This window comes from Cebus imitator, unplaced genomic scaffold, assembly GCF_001604975.1.
Source record: "Cebus imitator isolate Cc_AM_T3 unplaced genomic scaffold, Cebus_imitator-1.0 Scaffold392, whole genome shotgun sequence".
Classification (NCBI taxonomy): Eukaryota; Metazoa; Chordata; class Mammalia; order Primates; family Cebidae; genus Cebus; species Cebus imitator.
In genome coordinates, this window is record NW_016107707.1 from 640,638 (window position 1) to 658,689 (window position 18,052).

The 18,052-nt window shown below is 40.2% G+C and overlaps 2 protein-coding genes across 5 annotated transcripts in view; one reads left to right on the forward strand and one right to left on the reverse strand.

Moving 5' to 3' along the window:
• Window positions 1–18,052, reverse strand: part of GABRB3 (gamma-aminobutyric acid type A receptor subunit beta3) — a 344,831-nt gene that overhangs the window by 310,013 nt on the left and 16,766 nt on the right. The window lies entirely within an intron of this gene.
• GABRA5 (gamma-aminobutyric acid type A receptor subunit alpha5) overlaps window positions 1–18,052 on the forward strand; it is a 69,435-nt gene that overhangs the window by 24,274 nt on the left and 27,109 nt on the right. For all 4 annotated transcript variants that reach the window (XM_017508497.2, XM_037731341.1, XM_017508496.2 and 1 more), the window contains one exon: window positions 11,391–11,473. In XM_017508497.2, the coding sequence (XP_017363986.1) occupies window positions 11,391–11,473 (83 nt within the window). The remainder of the gene's footprint in view (window positions 1–11,390; window positions 11,474–18,052) is intronic.

Here is an 18,052-nt window from a genome sequence, read left to right on the forward strand (position 1 = left end):
TGTGTGTGTGTGTGTGTGTGTGTGTGTGTGTGTGTGTGTGTGTGTGAGAGATTATTTGAAAACTGCTGGTAAAGATGCGTATTTCTTGAATGGCCACCTGGGGGCAGCATTGTCACATTTTTGCTTCATGATTGGTAGTTAATATCAAATAGCGTAATAGGTAACTTGGATACGCAGAAATCTGGAAGTTTCGAACTAGACACTGGGATGTGTGTGTATGTATGTACAACCATGAATAGCTATACATTGCCCAGTTCAAAGCTTCTTTCATGAAACCAGATGTGTCGGGTGACTTGCAGTTTTTAAGGTAACACATTTTACATGGGCAAGGATCAAAATATGATTTAACAATTTATAGAACATAGAAAATTACAAAGTGTGAATTTTATGATAACACCAAGACCAAAGAGAATCAGTGTTACTATTTCTGTGTGTATCATGTTTCTGTGTCTCCCTGTAGACACATATGTGTATACCTGTGTGTGTGCATACAAAGTCTACGGTTTTTGAGTGGCCTCATTCACCGAAAACTTTTGTGAGTAGCTTTACAATTTAAAATATACAACATTGAAAACATGTTCCCATGTCATTAAACTGGCTTTGAAACTGTGATATGGCACATCCCATCATGTGGCTATCCTGTGTTTACATAATTTCTGCTAAAAAAAATCCTATCGATTTTTTTCTCTGTGATAACATTGTGGTCCAAGCACCTATGTATATCCTTTGAATAAATCCTAGGAATTGGACGAAACATAAATTTTTGATATTAATACAAATGTTCAAACTGTTCTCTGGAAAAACAGTAGCAGTTTCGCTTCCATCGGTGAGAGTAGAGATCATCTATGACTTCCTCTCTGGTACCTTATATATAAAAATGAAAGTTAGGTTTCAGCCCATTTTGCTGCATGAGATGCAATTAGCCAGTCCATTAGAAACCGTATGTAACAGTTACTCATCTCAGAATTTGTAGTCACTTCAGCTTTGCTGTTTTGCTTTGGGATGTGCTTCACAGAGCTCCCTTGTCCTGACTTAATTCGGAATGAGCCTTGTTCCTCAGGTTGGAGACACAGAGCCTGCCTGGCACACCCCTGCCCTTTCCCCTCTGCTCCCGCTGATCTCCCCGTAGACACACACACCCACACCCTGCCTCATGTCCTCAGTCACTGAAGACAGAGGCTTTGCTACAGCCTGCTGTGGAGGGAGACAGTGGGCCGGGGGCAGCATGGTGGGCACACTGCCTTTGACTTCCCAGCCAAAGTTCTGTGTTCTCCACTGAGCATCTTTTGGACATATATGTCTCAGTCATGTATGACACATGTGTGATACGTGTGTCCTGTGTAATTCCATATACTCCATGTCATCCTGGCACTGGGCACTCAGGAGGACCTTCTGTGTGCTTGTGAATGAATGAGACTACCTTTTCCTGAATGAGACCATCTCACCACTCAGACCTTCTTATGAGGGACTTGGAAGGAGACCCAGAGTATTGCTGGTTCACAGACATGTTCTGTGCTTAGGATTCTGCCAGTTTAATAACAAGTGAGATTTATGTTTGCTAAAAATTGTTCTTGCAGCATACAAATAAGGACATTTCAACCCACATTTCTTGCATGTTTGGGTTGAAAACATGACCAGAAGTGTTCTGGGCCTTTTGAGAAGACCAGCAGTCTGCACCCACTGCAGTCAGTGGCGTCTGGCCAGGCCACACTCTGGACTGTCGGGCACACATCACCAGGACCACATCAGCCTTTGCAAATGGACCATCTCCAGCACATACGTGCTTTCGTAGGTTCTGACCCCACAAAGGCTTCAGACACCCTTGTCCTAGTGAGAGAGGAACCAGAGCTTTAGAAATAGAAAGCCATTTAAACTGCATAACACCCTCAATGTCGGTAGTATCCCCATCCTCTTCACAGAGGAGATAAATGAAACAGATAAAAATGCATACACAGCAGTGAACCCACGGAGAATGTCCCAATGCCAAACCTCCCAGCGTCTCCCTGTTCTCAGAGATAGAATATCTATGGAGCATGCAACCGATGCAGGCGTGGGGACTGAAGAGTGTCCACGAGGTGGTGCCGTGGCCTCGCACCTGGAGGGCAAGGCTGGCAGGAGGGCGCTTGGAGCCTCGTGAAAGGCGGTTGCACCGAAGCAGGCTGGGGAAGGCCGAGTGCTGCTTCCTTCTGCAGTGTTGGGAGCCGCTTGGCCCGTCCTCCCTCGTGTGCAGCCAGCCTGCACCCACTGCTGCCCTGCAGACCTCAGGCTCAGGGTCGCCTCCCTCCTGGCCTCCTGGTGTGTTTGTGTGTGGTGTGTAGCTTCTGTGTGGTGTGTGTGTGGTGTGTGTATGGTATGTGGCATGTGTATGGCGTGTGTATATGTGGTGGGTTGTGTGTGCGTGGTGTGCGGCATGTGTATATGTGGTGTGTTGTGTGTGTATGGTGTGCGGCATGTGTATATGTGGTGTGTTGTGTGTGTATGGTGTGCGGCGTGTGTATATGTGGTGTGTTGTGTGTGTATGGTGTGCGGCGTGTGTATATGTGGTGCGTTGTGTGTGTATGGTGTTCGGCACGTGTATATGTGGTGCCTTGTGTGTGTGTGGTGTGCGGCGTGTGTATATGTGGTGTGTTGTGTGTGGCTTCAGTGATTTGCATGTATTTTCTACCTTTTTAAGGGCTCTGAAGTATCTTTGTGTATGTGTGTTCATGTTGTCTCTGCAAAGTAGCCAAAAATAGCTTTGCAAAAGAGGTGTATGAAATAGGACATAATTTCTCTCAAAAATGGAATTGTTTTAGCCCTGCTCTGAAACCTCGCTGACCAACCATCATGACTTAACTGATTCGAATGGATTTCCTCACGGTCGGTGTGAGCCTCTGTCCCATCATTGTCAGGCCAGAAACCCAGTGGGCAGCAGGCGAGATGGAAATTGATTGGATGTCACTATGGGCTGAATTCTGTTGCTTCCAAATTTGTTTTTTTTTTTTTCGGGGGAACAACAAATAATGTTTAATAGAAATAAACAATCACAAGACTTTCTCCATCTTTTCATTTAGCCAGGCCTGTGTGTTAGGCAATTACTACTTTACAGTAATTTTTATGATTGCAATTTATAGCACTCCAAAGTAGGAGTTAGTAGGTTTATTTTTACAAGTAGAACTGCCGGTGTGGTTAACTGGCCTAAAGACGCTGAGGGAGCATATGAAGGAAAAAAGAAATTGCAGTAGTAGTGAACGTGCGTTACACATCAGAAGGGTGCCACTTTACCACCTGGCTAGCCCAGTCACCACCAGGCTGGCAAAAGTAATGCAGCAGAATTACCTACAGAGCTGCCCCGTGTCCTCAGGAGATTTATTTTTCTGTCTGTTTTCAAAAAGTTTTGTTATGTAAATTTAAGAAGTGTAAATTGAGATGTAGAGAAAAACTCTATACCTTAGAAATGTAGACATGCAGATTTTTACATCTCTAGATGTAAACAGGTTTACAACACATTTATGATAGAGCCTGTGGAAAGAGCGTAGTGAGCACATGAGCTTGAACTTGAAGCAGCCAGAGCAGCTACCTGACGTGCCTCTGCTGCGTCCAGATTCTTAGGGTGAAGTCCTAACCTCTCAGCTGTCAGAATGGGACTGCGTTTGGGGATGGGGTTCTAAAGAGGCAATTAAGTGAATCTGAGGTCATGAGGAAGGGCCCTCGTCTAATGTGACTGGATCCTTGTATGCCGAGGAGAAGGTTGGGACCCAGGCACGCTCAGAAGGAAGACCGTGCAAGGACACGGAGAGGTCGGCCATCTGCAAGCCAAGCACAGAGGCCTCAGGAGGAGCCTCCCTGCTGACACCTTGATCTCACCTCTACCTCCGGAAGTGTGAGAAATTACAGGTCTGTAGTTTGAACCGCACAGCCTGCGGTACGTTGTGATGGCAGCCCCAGCAGACTGCTACCGAAGCAGTGAAAAGCCAGCGCTGTGCAAGTAAAGAGCCCCGACTCAGGGACGCGCCGCGCCAGCTTTACACTCGAGGTGTCGATCCATTTCTTTACAAACTCAACAGAAGTACAGGTTACCTACTGATAACATTTGAAGTCTTTTAATCGTAGAGAGGGTGGAACAAGACGCCTCTGGGTGCTTTCCCTGTTACATGTCAGTTCCTCCATCACAAGCTGCACTAACTTAAAAGAAGTAAAGCAGTCAACATGACTTGTCACACATCCCCTGTGTTCCCAGGGATGCAACCGACCCATGGAGGGCCTTTTTAGTGCCCGTTTCATTACTGTTTTCTAAAAAATAATACACCTCTTCCAAGTTGATGACACTTGGGCACGGGTAGCCCTGAGCTCAGTAATTTAAACGATAGCAAGAACAACCAGAAACCTTTTCCTCATTCACAGAAACTCCAGATGGTCCCAGAATATTTGCCTGGCCACTTGGGGGAATGATAGACATAAAATGAGTTGCCATGGTACAAAATAGAGCATTTTGAAATGTGCAGTGGAGAGAAGAGATTTAGGGTCAGATCACTTTCACAGAAATTGAGAAGAATGCTACTCATGATTGGCAGATAGTTGGAAAATTGCTGTCAGGTCTCCAAGAATGGAAAAACAAATCCTCTCCTCAGTGAGTCAAGACCCACAGAAAATGGGACCTGAATCCTTCAGGGTGGAGGACGCTGTACAGCTGTTCTGGTGAGGCCTCCCTCAGGTGGGCTTCGGAGTGTCACTTTGTGCATCACATTTGTATCCACTCCCCCACATGCTTCAGCAGCACCTTTCCTGCCCACTCCTTAGAGAGGGGATGTGCTGCCATCATTTCACGGTCTGGGTTGTTAAAACAAAACACTTAAATGGCATTATAAATACTAGCTTGAAGTATTCATTCATTATCAGAGGCTTTCAGAATTCTGGAAGAGGAGATCCAGGGATGAAAGAGCAACATCTGTAGGGTGGAAGACTGGCACCTGTGGGCAGGGACCCTGTGAGCCTTCACATCCCCAGTCAGGATTCCCTCTGACCTGCCTGTGAGCCCTGCAAGCTGCGGGTTTTCTCGTCTCCATTTCATTTATCCAGTCTTTATTTCATTTTTTCAGTTGGCTTTGGGCTTAGCATGCTCTTTTTTTTTTTCTTCTAGTTCCATAATGTATAAAGTTCAGTTATCAGTTGAGAGCACTGCTTTTGGTACTCCCATAAGTATTGATAACTTGGGTTTTTGTCTTCATTTATCTCAGCATATTTTTCTTTTTTTAGGGACAGGGTCTTGCTCTGTCATCCAGGCTGGAGCTCAGTGGTGCCATCATAACTCACTGCAGCCTGAACTCCTGGGTTCCAGTGATCCTCCCACCTCAGCCTTCCAAGTAGTTAGGTACATGCCACCATGCCCAGCTAATTTACTTTTATTTTTGTAGAGGCAGGGTCTTGCTATATTGCCCAGGCCGGTTAAAACTACTGGTTTTAAGCAGTTCTCCCACCTTCGCTTCTCAAAATGCTGGGATTACAAGGGTGAGCTACCACTTCTGGCCTCAAAGATTTTTAAATTTCTCTTATGATGTATTCTTTGACCCATTTGTTATTTAGAAACATGTTTAATTTCCATATATTTGTGAATGTTTTAATTTTCCTTGTTATTGATTTCTAGTTTCATTACATTTGGTCAGAAAAGATACTTTGTACGATTTTAAATTTTTTAAGTATGAGATTTGTACTTGAACTGATGGTCTATCCTGGGCATGCCGCCTCTGTGCTTGAGAATAGTGTGTATTCTGCTGCTGTTGGATGGAATGTTTCATATATGCCTGTTGAGTCCAGTTGGTTTATAGTGTAGTGAAAGTCTCCTTGTCAGTGTTCTCTAGGTATCCTACTCATTACTGAAATGGGATATTGAGGTCTCCAATTGTTACTGCAGACTAGTGTATTTTTCTCTGAAGTCTGTGTGTTTTGTCTGATAAATTTTTCTTTCCATTTTGAGTTTCATATATGTTTATAATTTCTATATATTTTGGTATATAGAGCCACATATAATATCTTTGTCTCTTGCAACAAATTTTGTCTTAAAGTTCTCTTTGGTTTTGATTTCAATAGACTACTTTTTTCATCCTTTCAATTTTGGCTTTTTTCTGGTTGTGGAACTAAAATGAGTGTCTTGTACATGACAGAGAATTTATATATCTATATCACGTCTGCCAATATCTGCCTTTTAATTGAAGTATTTAGCCCATTTACATTTAATAGAATTGCTGAAAGGAAGGACTTTCTCTTTTACCTTTTTTCTTTTTGCTTTCTATATGTCTTATTCATTTCTTGTCCCACAATTCTTGCATTTCTTTTTTCTTTTGTGTTTTATTTTTTAGCGTACCATTTAAATTTTCATCTAATTTATTTTACTATATATTTTTTAATTAGTGTCTTAATGTTTACCCTGCAGAATAAAATTCACATTGAAATTTATAACAATCTAGTTTGGGTTAAAACCAACTTAGTTTCAGTTACATATAAAAAAACCATAGCTCTGTCTTCCCATTGTTAGTGTCATAAATTGTATCTTTACACATAGTTTGTATGACATAGATTGTAATTGTATGTTACCACAGATTTATAATTATTATTTTATGCATTTGTATTTTAAATCATATGGGAAAATGGGGTTACAAACCAAAAATATCATAATGCTTGTTTTATGTTTACCTGTGTGCTTTCAGTTACTGCTGTCCCTGACACGGTTTTGAGTTCCCCTCTTGTGCCCTCTCATTTCTGGCATTTATTACATGGCAAGTCTTATAGCAGTGAACTCCCTCAGATTTTAAAGAATGTATTTTTAAAAGAATTTTCTTTTTAAAGCAGTTTTAGGTTTGCAGACAAAGGAAGAGTATGGTACAGAGATTTTCCATAAACCCATGTCCCCACACATACGTAGCTTCCCTCCTTATCACATCTCCAACCAGAGGGGCACAAACGTTACAACTGAAACTTAAGCTGACACATCCTTGTTACCCACAGTCCATACTTTATATTAGGATTCCCTCTTTGTGGCATACATTCTGTGTATTCAGACAAAATCATGACACGTACTCACCATTATGGCATCACAGGAGCATTTCTGCTGCTCTAAAAATCCTCTGTGCTCCGCTTATTTTGATCCCTCCCTACACCAAACCCCTGACAACCACTGACCTTTTTACTCTCTTTCATAGTTCTGCCTTTTCCCAGAATGTCATATAGTTAGAATCATTCTGTGTGTTATATTTTGGCTGGCTCACTTCACTTAGTAAAATGCATTTAAGCTTCCTTGGCATAACACTGCCTTGTCTGCATACACTGAAGTTTATTCATTCATCTATGGAGGGACATCTTGATTGCTTCTAAGTTTTTGTAGTTGTGACTAAGGCTGCCATAAACATTTATGTGAAGGCTTTTGTGTAGACATAAGTGTTCAGTTCCTTCGGGTGCATACCGAGAAGCATACGCGTGTTCCTCAGGAGGACACTGTAATGATTGAGTGGATATATTTTTGTTTAATTTGTTATGTGCATCTGCACACCCCATAATAAATCTTCTTAACAGATCAAATGTAAAAAAAATACACATAAGCCTGATTTTTAAAAAATACTACAAAAGAGAAACAACACAAATGCACAAAACTTTCTCAAAATAAAATTCAAAGTTTAACTTTAAGAAATGAAAGCATTTCTTTCATCATAAAGCTAGGAAAGAAGAATCTGGGGAAAGATATACAAGGGGAACAAGAACTGCAAAGGTCCCACTTACACCAGGTGTTCTAAGAGGTCATGTGCATGCCCTGGCCTGGACACATACTAAGAAAATACCTAAAAAGACCCAAAGTTTTCATGTCTGGCTACCTTCAAACTCCACACAAGAAAAAAGTGAAATTATAGCAAAGTTGTAAACTGCCTGGCTAGGCACTTAAAGAGTGTTCTAACATGCATGCAGACTTTATCTACAAGGACTGAGAGGCTTTTATTTTTTTTGTTTTTAAATTTTGGTTGCTGGCATTAAAAATATCTCCATCAAATAATTAATTGACCAATAAACTAAGGAAAGAGTGACCCCACAGAACAAACAACACAGTTTACAAAAACCAACCAAGCAAACAAGAATAATCACAACAGGCATAAACAAACACACACACAAAACCACTGTGGACATGGGAGAATATAACACCCAGCATCACCACATTATAATAATCAAAATGTCCTGCTTTCAAGGAAGAAATAAGAGACATACAAAGAAACAGTGGCCTGTTCAAAGGGAGAAATAAATGAACAAAAACTGTCTCTGAGGACACACAGACATTAGACCCTGAGCCCTCGATTACCATCATCATCATCCTTACCATAAAGGTTCATGTGGAGCGGACTTGGGTGTAAATCCAAGTTGAAGCAATTTTCGTAACTTATAAAAGTGCCCCTTCCCTTACCCTAAAATCAAGCTGTTTTTCAAAAATGGGATATTATGCTTCAATAAGTGAATGCTTGAATGTCTCAACAGAAATTGGAAGTAAAACAGAAATTGGACTTTTGGAAAAAATACTGGATTCCTGGATTTTCCAGTAATTCAGTGAAGTCTTTCCACAGGCAAGTTTCTTAACCTTTTGGGCTTGCGTTTCTTTATGTAAAGAGTGAGAGTTTCAAGCGGTGACCTGGCTGGCTCTTTTGTGCTGTGATAGTCACGCACTTCTCAGAGGCCTTGATCTCAGCTCTGTGTAAGGCGGCTGGCTCCACATCAAGGCATTCTACATTTCAAGAGCCCCATGAATAGAAGGCTTTCTTTCACCGAGAGAGACTTTTTAGTATTATTAAAGCATAGGCCATTTTTGAAATGTTTAGAGGGATCGAAAATTTAAATTTATTTCCCGACTGAGGCTGAAACAGTTCTTACTGAGAGATTTATCTGAATAATACATTCATGTGTTAGAAAAGAGACACTCTCAGAGATGAAGGATACTTTCCTGAGGTTTAGAATTTTATTTCTAAGGAGCTCTATAAAACTGGGAGAAGAATTCACAAGGCTCTAGTAATAGCCTTTATTGAGATGGTAATTGTAGAAAAACTCTTTTTTACAATTTTACTGGAATTTTTTTTAAGTGTCCTTTTTTTTTTTAGATCCAGCTAAATTCTGTCCCCCTGGGTTTGTGTGCCCTCCCCGCCCCCACACGTGCTGCATGCACACATATACTCACACACACGCACACGCTCCTGCAATATCCTAAAAGCCAGCTCCTTGGTGTACATGCCTTGTCAGAATGTCATCTTTCACCATCGTCAGTGCAGTGGTTTTCAGAAGGTGGGCAGTTCTCAGGGCCAGACAGCTAGAATGAAGCCCACCATGGCAGAAAGACAGTGTTGGCCAGAAAAGGGGGAGGAATGAACCGGGAGCTGGCAGAGCGCCTCACGGGGCCTGGGGGATCAGGTTTCCCTAGGGCCTCCTCTGAGAGTAAGGGCATGCAACAGAAACGTCTGTTCTGGAGCCTACAGTGGCCTTGTGGATTGGAGGAGGATGCCGGCACAGAGCAAGGGGCAGGTGGTAACTCAGACTCTCCAAGAGGTCAAGAACGCAGGCCATAGACTGACTTCCTGGCAGCCTCCAGACCCAGTGGGAAGCTGAGTGCCTGCTGGGGCTGGCGGACGTGGCAGTGTCTGAGAGAAGGCAGCCCTCTCCACGTCCACCCTGACGATGGCATAGACTTGTGGGTTAGAATGCCGTTAGTATCATCGTGGGGGGCTGCAGGCATAGAGCTAGGGCTGCTGTCTGAGGTCTTCAGTAGCGCAGCTGGGCGAAGACGTTCAGGTCACTTGAAGCACCCTCCCTTCCTCCAGCCTCAGTCTGCTCCTGTGTCCGTTCTGAGTGTTACACCTGCGGCCACAGATTGTTAGAGCTGAGGCCACGGGCCAGCGCGAAGCTTGCCTCCCCTGCTCAGAAGTGTCCTTTAAGTTGAATGTTTTGTATCTTCATCTTTCATTGTATGTAATATCATTTATCTTTTTTTTTTTTTTTTTTTTTTTTGAGACGGAGTTTCGCTCTTGTTACACAGGCTACAGTGCAATGGCGCGATCTCGGCTCACCGCAACCTCCGCCTCCCGGGTTCAGGCAATTCTCCTGCCTCAGCCTCCTGAGTAGCTGGGATTACAGGCACGCGCCACCATGCCCAGCTAATTTTTTGTATTTTTAGTAGAGATGGTGTTTCACCGTGTTGACCAGGATGGTCTCGATTTCTTGACCTTGTGATCCACCCGCCTCGGCCTCCCAAAGTGCTGGGATTACAGGCGTGAGCCACCGCGCCTGGCCCATTTATCTTAAATAATGGAAAGAAAGCTAAGAAACAGAAGATAGGCTCACTGATAAAATTTAGAATCATCCCTAATTGGTAAAAGTGGCAAGGAAATGAAAGCACCGGGGTGTGGCGCCTCTGGGAGTGCACTGGCTTCCTACGGAGCAGAGCCCTGCGTGTGCCACGTGTGGTAGTGCCCTTCAGGAGCCTCTGCAGCCAGGGCCAGGCAGCCTGGGTGATCGTCATGGCTCCACCACGGTGCAGCTCTGCATTCGTGGCCCGGTTCCTTAATATCCGCGCCTCACTTTTCTTCTTTGTGAACTGGGGGGGTGATAGCGCCAGGTTTCCCCGTGCTGCTCGGGTGAGAGGAGTCAGTGCAGATAGAATACCTCACAGGCTGCCTGGCACACAGACGCCAGCTCTGGCTACCATCATTATATCGTATCGGTGACAGAGGTAGTGCCCAGTGATATTATAATTTGGAAGGCCTGGATTAAGAAAATAATAATTAGGTTGTACCAGGAGATTGTTCTTATATTACAGCGTCCCTTACCATACAGTTTCACATTGGCCCATTACACAGTGGTTATAGCCAGGTTCCTGTCACAATTTGGACAAATAGGAAAACTCTGCACTAAAGGTACCACATGGGGTTATAAGTGAAATGGTAGATATTTGTAATTTTGTTATTTAAACGTTCTCTGTATTTTCCTATATTCTATGACTCTATGTGCATGTATCCTACATTTACGTTTTTGGGCTTATGAACCATTTTAGAAAATGCATACGTTTCCAGCCTTGTCAAGGAAAGCTTTATAGATAATGCTCAATAGGGGACAGGAAACAAAGAATAAATAACTTTGAAAGGCATCTTAAATTGTGTTATAAGCAGTTCGCCCTAAGCCACCAAACTCCTGAGTAGATTTGATTTAAGCCTTACTTCTGAATGATCCTCACCTACAACGCCAGCTTACGTAATTTCGTGGGGACAGTTCAGATAATCTCATAAAAGACATTAATTTTTAAGAGTACTTAATATGGCTTTCTGGGACATGATGGTGGCTCAGTGAATGGCGAGGGTGAGGGAGTGGCTGAAAGGTCTTCATCTCTTATTTTTCAGCTTGACCATCTCTGCAGAGTGCCCCATGCAGCTTGAGGACTTCCCAATGGATGCGCACGCCTGCCCTCTGAAATTTGGCAGCTGTAAGTTATTTTCACAAGTAAGATCCTTGGACATATGCTTTGGGGATCAGTTCCACATTTATTCAGAAAAATTTAGGCTCTGCATATACACAGGGAGAGCCTAAATTTTACACAATAGGATGCAGTCTGTTTAAGAAGGCTGGAGAGTGTTTTGTTCACCCCAGAAGAGCTTTCTTGTCTGTAAAACGGGGTCATTAACACCTGCCATACATCACAGATGAGGATGAACTATGACAATGCCAGAGGCATCACTTAACAATCTGGAATGTGCCCCTCTGGGGATGTTTCTCCTCAGATTGCCACAGGGCAGTTCTTTTTTGCTTTTGCGTTTCAGATTACAGGTCACCTCCTCAAAGGGACTCCCAATTTCCAGTACCCAACCAGTCACATTTTTTATTGTACTGTAATTATTGCTGTGTTGACACTTCTTCTAGAATGTTCTGTAAGAGCAACAGCCTTATCTTGTCATGTTCATAGTCAGTGCTTACCCAGAACACTCAGCATCTTAGGAAATAAGTGTTGCTTGAACAAATAAACAGATTATTCATATCACAATGCTATAGGTATACACTTATCCAATTCTAATAGGAATTCCTGGATTCCAGCCATTCCAGACAGAGGAACTGACAGTTGAGACAGTTGAAAAGTTCTGTGTCTTACTGGAAAATGTAATCCGTTTTCTTTACTGTGACAATTAGAATATTTAAAATATTCCTGAAATGGACTGTTAAATTTTGTTACACTTACTGTTTCAGCATCATCCTCACATGTGAGATATTTGGAGCAGACTTAAAACTGATCTAGTTTCCATCTTTCTTTTTACTGTTCACTTGGGCACATGCTATATGAAGTTTTCACTTTTGAAAGCAGAATGTCCTCCTTGAGATGAAGCATAAAAACTATGTGGGTTTGAATCCTGGCTACCCCACCCCTCTGCTGAGTAACTGTGGGCAAGTTAATTAGACTCTCTGAGCCTCTTCCTTCATTTGTAAAATAGATGAGAGCTGTTGTGATATGTTTGAAACTGGCAGAGTAACACCAGTTAAAGAGTTCAATAAATGCCCATCATCATCATCACTGTGAAAGTTCATTATATTTCTAGGTTCTTGACAGGATGCCTGTCTTATTACTATAAGTCATCTCTCTTTGACCCATTTAATGCCTATAGAACTAAATGTTGTCTAATATCAATATTGCCACACCAGTTTCTTCTTTAATTCTTGCCTGTGATACCTTTTTATACCTTTTTTTTTCTGTTTCCTGTTTCATTATATACCCAAATTGAAAAGTCCTGTGTCTTGCTGGAAAATGTAATCCATTTTCTTTACTGTGACAATTAGAATGTTTACAAATATTCCTGAAATAGGCTGGATGCTGCGGTAGCTCACGCCTATGATCCCAGCACTTTAGGAGGCTGAGGCAGGTGGATCACAAGGTCAGGAGTTCGAGACCAGCCTGAGCAACATGGTGAAACCCCATCTCTACTAAAAATACAAAAAATTAGCTGGGCGTGGTGGTGTGTGTCCGTAATCCCAGCTACCCAGGAGGCTGAGGGAGGAGAATCTCTTGGAACCCATGAAGCAGAGGTTGCAGTGAGCCAAGATCACACCACTGTACTCCAGCCTGGGTGACAGAGAAAGACTCTGTCTCAGAAAAAAAAAAAAGAAAGAAAGAAAAATTTCATGTGTTGGACCTTCTTTGCATCCCAAGATAAATTTCGCTTGGTTGTGAACCTCTTAATGTGTTGTTGAATTGAGTTTGTTGGTATTTTATCGAGGAATTTGGCGTCTATATTAATCAGGGCCACTGGCCTGTTGTTTTCTTTTCTTGGAATACTTTTGACTGCTTTTCATGTGAGAGTAATGCAGGACTGACAAGTCTGAGTCTTCCTTCCTCTTTAGTTTTTTGAAAGCGTTTGAGAAGGATTGGCATTATTCTTTTTTAAAGTTTGCTAGAATTCACTAGTGAACTATTTAGTCCTGGGCTTGTCTTTGTTGGGAGGTTTCCTTACTAGTTATTGGTCTATTTGGACTTCCTGTTTCTTCATGATTCAGTCTTAGTAGGTTGTATGTATCTAGGAATTTACCCATTTTTTCTAGGTTCCCCATTTCATTGACATATAATTGCTCATTGTTGTCTTTTACAAATCTTTTTATTTCTGTGGCATCAGTTGCAATGTCTCCTCTTTTATTTGTAATTTATCTATTTGACTTCTTTTTTTCTTGGTCTAGATAAAAGTTTGCCAGTTTTATTTTTTTCAAGGATCAAACTCTTTGCTGATTCTCTGATTATTTTCTCTTGTTTTTCTATTCCCTACTTTATTTCTGCTCTAATATTTATTATTTTCCTCCCTCTACTAAATTCAGACTTAGTTTATGTTTCTTTTTCTAATTCACTGAAAAGTTAGGTTGTTTATATAATTTTTTTTCCTTTTTGTGTAAGATATAAATTTCCCTGTTGATGCTGATTTTCTTATATCCCATAAGTTTGGGTGTGCTGCATTTTCATTTTTATCTTTCAAGATGTCTTCTAAGTTCCCTTTTCATTTCTTCTTTGGTCCACTGGTTATACAAATGTGTGTTGTTTACTTTCCACATATATATGAATTTTCTAGTTTTTCTTCTGCTGTTGATTTCTGGTTTCATTCCATTGTGGTAAGAAATGTCTGTCTTCTTAAATTTATTATACTTGTTTTGTGACACAAAATGTAAGCGTTTTGTGTGTGCCTCAGAAGAATGTGTATTCTGCTACAGGTGAAATGTTCTGTGAATGTCTGTTGGTTTTATTTGGCCTGGTGTTGTTCCAGCCCATTGTACCTCTTTGTTGATGTTCTGTCTGATTGTTCTATCCATAACTGAGAGAGAGGTATCGATGTCTCCTACTGTTAGTACACTGCTGTTTCTCCCATCATTCTGTCAATGTTCTCATTATATTTTCAGTTGCTCTTACGTTGGGTGCATATCTACTTGTAATTGTTATATCTCCCTGGTGAATCAATCTTTTCATCATTATATATTGTTCTTCTTTATCTCTTGTGAGAGTTCTTAACAAATTTATTTTGTCTTTATGGGAGGCTGAGGTGAGTGGATCCTTAAGCCCAGGAGTTCAAGACCAGCCCGGGCAGTGTGGCAAAACCCCATCAACACACACACACACACACACACACACACACACACACACACAGTTTTAAATTAGCTGAGAATGGTGGTGCATGCCTGTAGTCACAGCTACAGCTACTTGGGAGGCTGAGGCAGAAGGATCACCTGACTCTAGGAGGCAGAGGCTGAGGTGAGCCATATTCACCCCGCTGCACTCCAGCCTGGGCAATAGAGTAAGAACCTGTCTCATGAAATAAAAAACACAAAAAATAGAGTTGGATCTTGTTTTCTTATCCATTCAACTTCTCTTGTGTCTTTTGATTGAAGAATTTAATTCATTTACATTCAATGTAAATACTGATTGGGAAGGATTTACTATTGCCATTTTGGGAATTGTTTCTATTTGTCTTGTATTTCTATTGCTCCTCTTTAGCTCTCCTGCTGTCTTTGTGCTTCATTAATTTTTTTGTATTGATGTGCTTTGATTCCTTTCTCTTCTTTTCTATAACTTCTGTAGGTATATCTTCGTGGTTACTGTACAGCTTACATAAAATATCTTAAACATATAACAGTCTATCTTATGATAATATCTTAACTTCAATCACATACAAAAACTACACTTTTACTACTATTTCCATACACTTACTTGTATCCATTTATATTGTGCATCCATTAACATTTTTAGTTATAATTATTTCTAATACTTTTGCCTTTTATAAAATAACTACAAGTCACTTATTCACCATTGTTACAATAATGCAGTATTCTTTATTTGTCTATGTATTTACCTTTCCCAACAAGTTTTATATTTTCTTATCCTATTGTGTTGCTATTTAGCATTCTTTCAACTTGAAAACTCTCTTTAGTTTTTCCTGCAGGTCAGGTCATGTGATGATAAAAGTGTTTGTCTTGCCTTCATTTTTGAGGGAGAGTTCTGCCAGGTATACTTTTTTCCCCCCAGAATTTTGACTATGTTTTTTTCATTTCCTGCTGTACTGCAAGATTTCTGATTAAAGAAATCCATCCATAGTCTTATGACATTAATGCATATAACAAGTTGCTTCTCTCTGGCAACTCTGAAAATTCTTTGTCTTTGACTTTTGACACTTTGTTTACAATGTGTCTTGGTGTGGATTTCTCTGGGTTTGTCTTATTTTGAATCCTCTGTACTTCCTAGATCTATTTCTCCATTTCCTTTCCCAGATTTGGAAATTTTCAGTATTTCTTTAAATATGCTTTTTTTGTTCTTTCTCTCTCTCTTCTCCTTCTGCAACTCAGTATACATACTAGTCACTTGATGGTGTCGCATAAGTCTCTTAAGGTTTCTTTTCCCTTCTTCATTTTTCTTTTTGCTCCTCTTACTCAATAATTTCCAGTGACCTATCTTTTAATTCATTGATCTTTTCTTCTGTTTAATGTAGTCTGCTGTTGAATCCCTCTAAAGATTTTTTTCAGTTCAGTTACTGTATTCTTTAGCTCCATGATTTCTGTCTGGTAATTTAAAAATATTTTCTGTCTCTTTATTGAAAATTCACTTTGTTCAGATATTGTTTTCAGTGAGCATCTTTGTGATGATTATTTTGAATTCTCTGTCAGGTAAATTATATAACTCCATTTCATTAGGATCAGTTTCTGAAGATTTGTCTTGTTTTATTTTATTGAACATATCTCCCTGTTTCTCTTTTCTTCATATTCTGTATTTGGTGTGCACATTAAATGAAACATTCACCTTTCCCAGTCTTCACAAACTGGCTTTGTTCAGGGAAAGACCTTCACCAGTTGGTCTTTGCCAGAGATTCCAGGGGCTTCTCTAATCTTGGTGCTAGTCCAACTCACTTTTTTTATTTTAAGCAGATCCTAGGCATCTAAGGTATGCTGGATCCCACTAGCACTCAGAGACAAGCAAAACTGAAATCAGTTCCTAAGGGAGCCCTCAGAAAGGCTGTGTTTGTGCATTTTCTGCATCAGTTGATATAATCATGTGAGTTTTTTTTAGCCAGTTAAGTTCGTGGGTTACATACCTGCCTTGCAGCCCTAGAATAAACTCTTATTTGGTCATCACATAAAATTATTTTTATGTATTGTTGAATTCAATTTCATAATATTTTGTAAATGAGTTTTTGCATATATATTCATTTTTTATAATATCTTTTGTTTTGGTGCCTAGCTTTATAAAGTGGGGAGTATTCCCACCTTTTTTATTTTCTGGAAAATACTCTGTATAATAGGTGTTGATTCTTTAAGGTGTTTGTTAGAATTCTTCATTGAAACCATCAGGGATTTAAGGTAACTGTTTAGGGAGATGTTTATGATTTAAATTTTCTTAGTAATTAAGGCTATTTGAATTATCTACTTCTTATTAGGTGAGTTTGGGTAAATTGTGTTTTTTGAGAAATTGGTTCATTTTACCTAAGTTATATTAAATTTGTTTAGAGTTGTTCATAGTTGTTATATTATTGTCTTGATGTCTGCAGTGTTTTATAGTGATACCTCTTATTTGTGACATTGGTAATTTGTGTTTTTCTTCCAGCAAGATTAACAGAGGTTTGTCAGTTTTATTGATCTTATTATTTGTAGCTCTTTGATTTCTCTATTGCTTTTCTATTTTTTATTTCACTGATATCTGCTTTCATCTTTATTTTCTTTCTTCTAGTTACTTGCATTTAGTTTGCATTTCCTTTTTTGTAGATTCTTAAGTTGAGAACTTAGGTTATTGATTTGAGACTTTTTTTCTGTTCTAATGTATTCATTTAATGCTATAAATGTTTCTGTAGCACTTCTTTAGATGTTTTCCTTGAAGTTTTAGTCACTGTATTTTCCTTTCATTTTATTAAATGTATTTCTAAATTTCCCTTAAGACTTTCCCTTTGACTCACATATTGTTTAGATACATGTTATTTAGTTTCCAAGTGTTTTTAGACTTTTCTGTTATCTTTCTGTCATTTACTTCTAGTTTAATTCCACAGTATCCAGAAAATGTCCTCTGTATAATTAGAATTCTTTTAAATTTTTGAGGATTGTTTTATGCACAATATGGCCTACTTGATATTTGTTCTGTGAACATTTGAAAAATATGTGTATTTTGTGGCTGCTGGGTAGATGGTCTACAAATTTTGATTAGATTCTGTTGATTATGATGGTGTTGAGTTCTCCTCTATCCTTGACGATTTTCTGTCTCGTTGTGAATCAGTTGTTCATAAGGTACTGAGGTCTTCAGCTGTAATTGTCTATTTGTCCATTTTCCACTTCAAGGTCAATCAATTTTTGTTACACATATATTTTTAGCTGTGTTGTTTAAAGCATACACATATATAATTGTCTTCACTATTTAATGTTTCCCTCTGTCAAGAAATTTTTCTTGCCGGGCGCGGTGGCTCACGCCTGTAATCCCAGCACTTTGGGAGGCCGAGGTGGGTGGATCATGAGGTCAAGAGATCGAGACCATCCTGGTCAACATGGTGAAACCACGTCTCTACTAAAA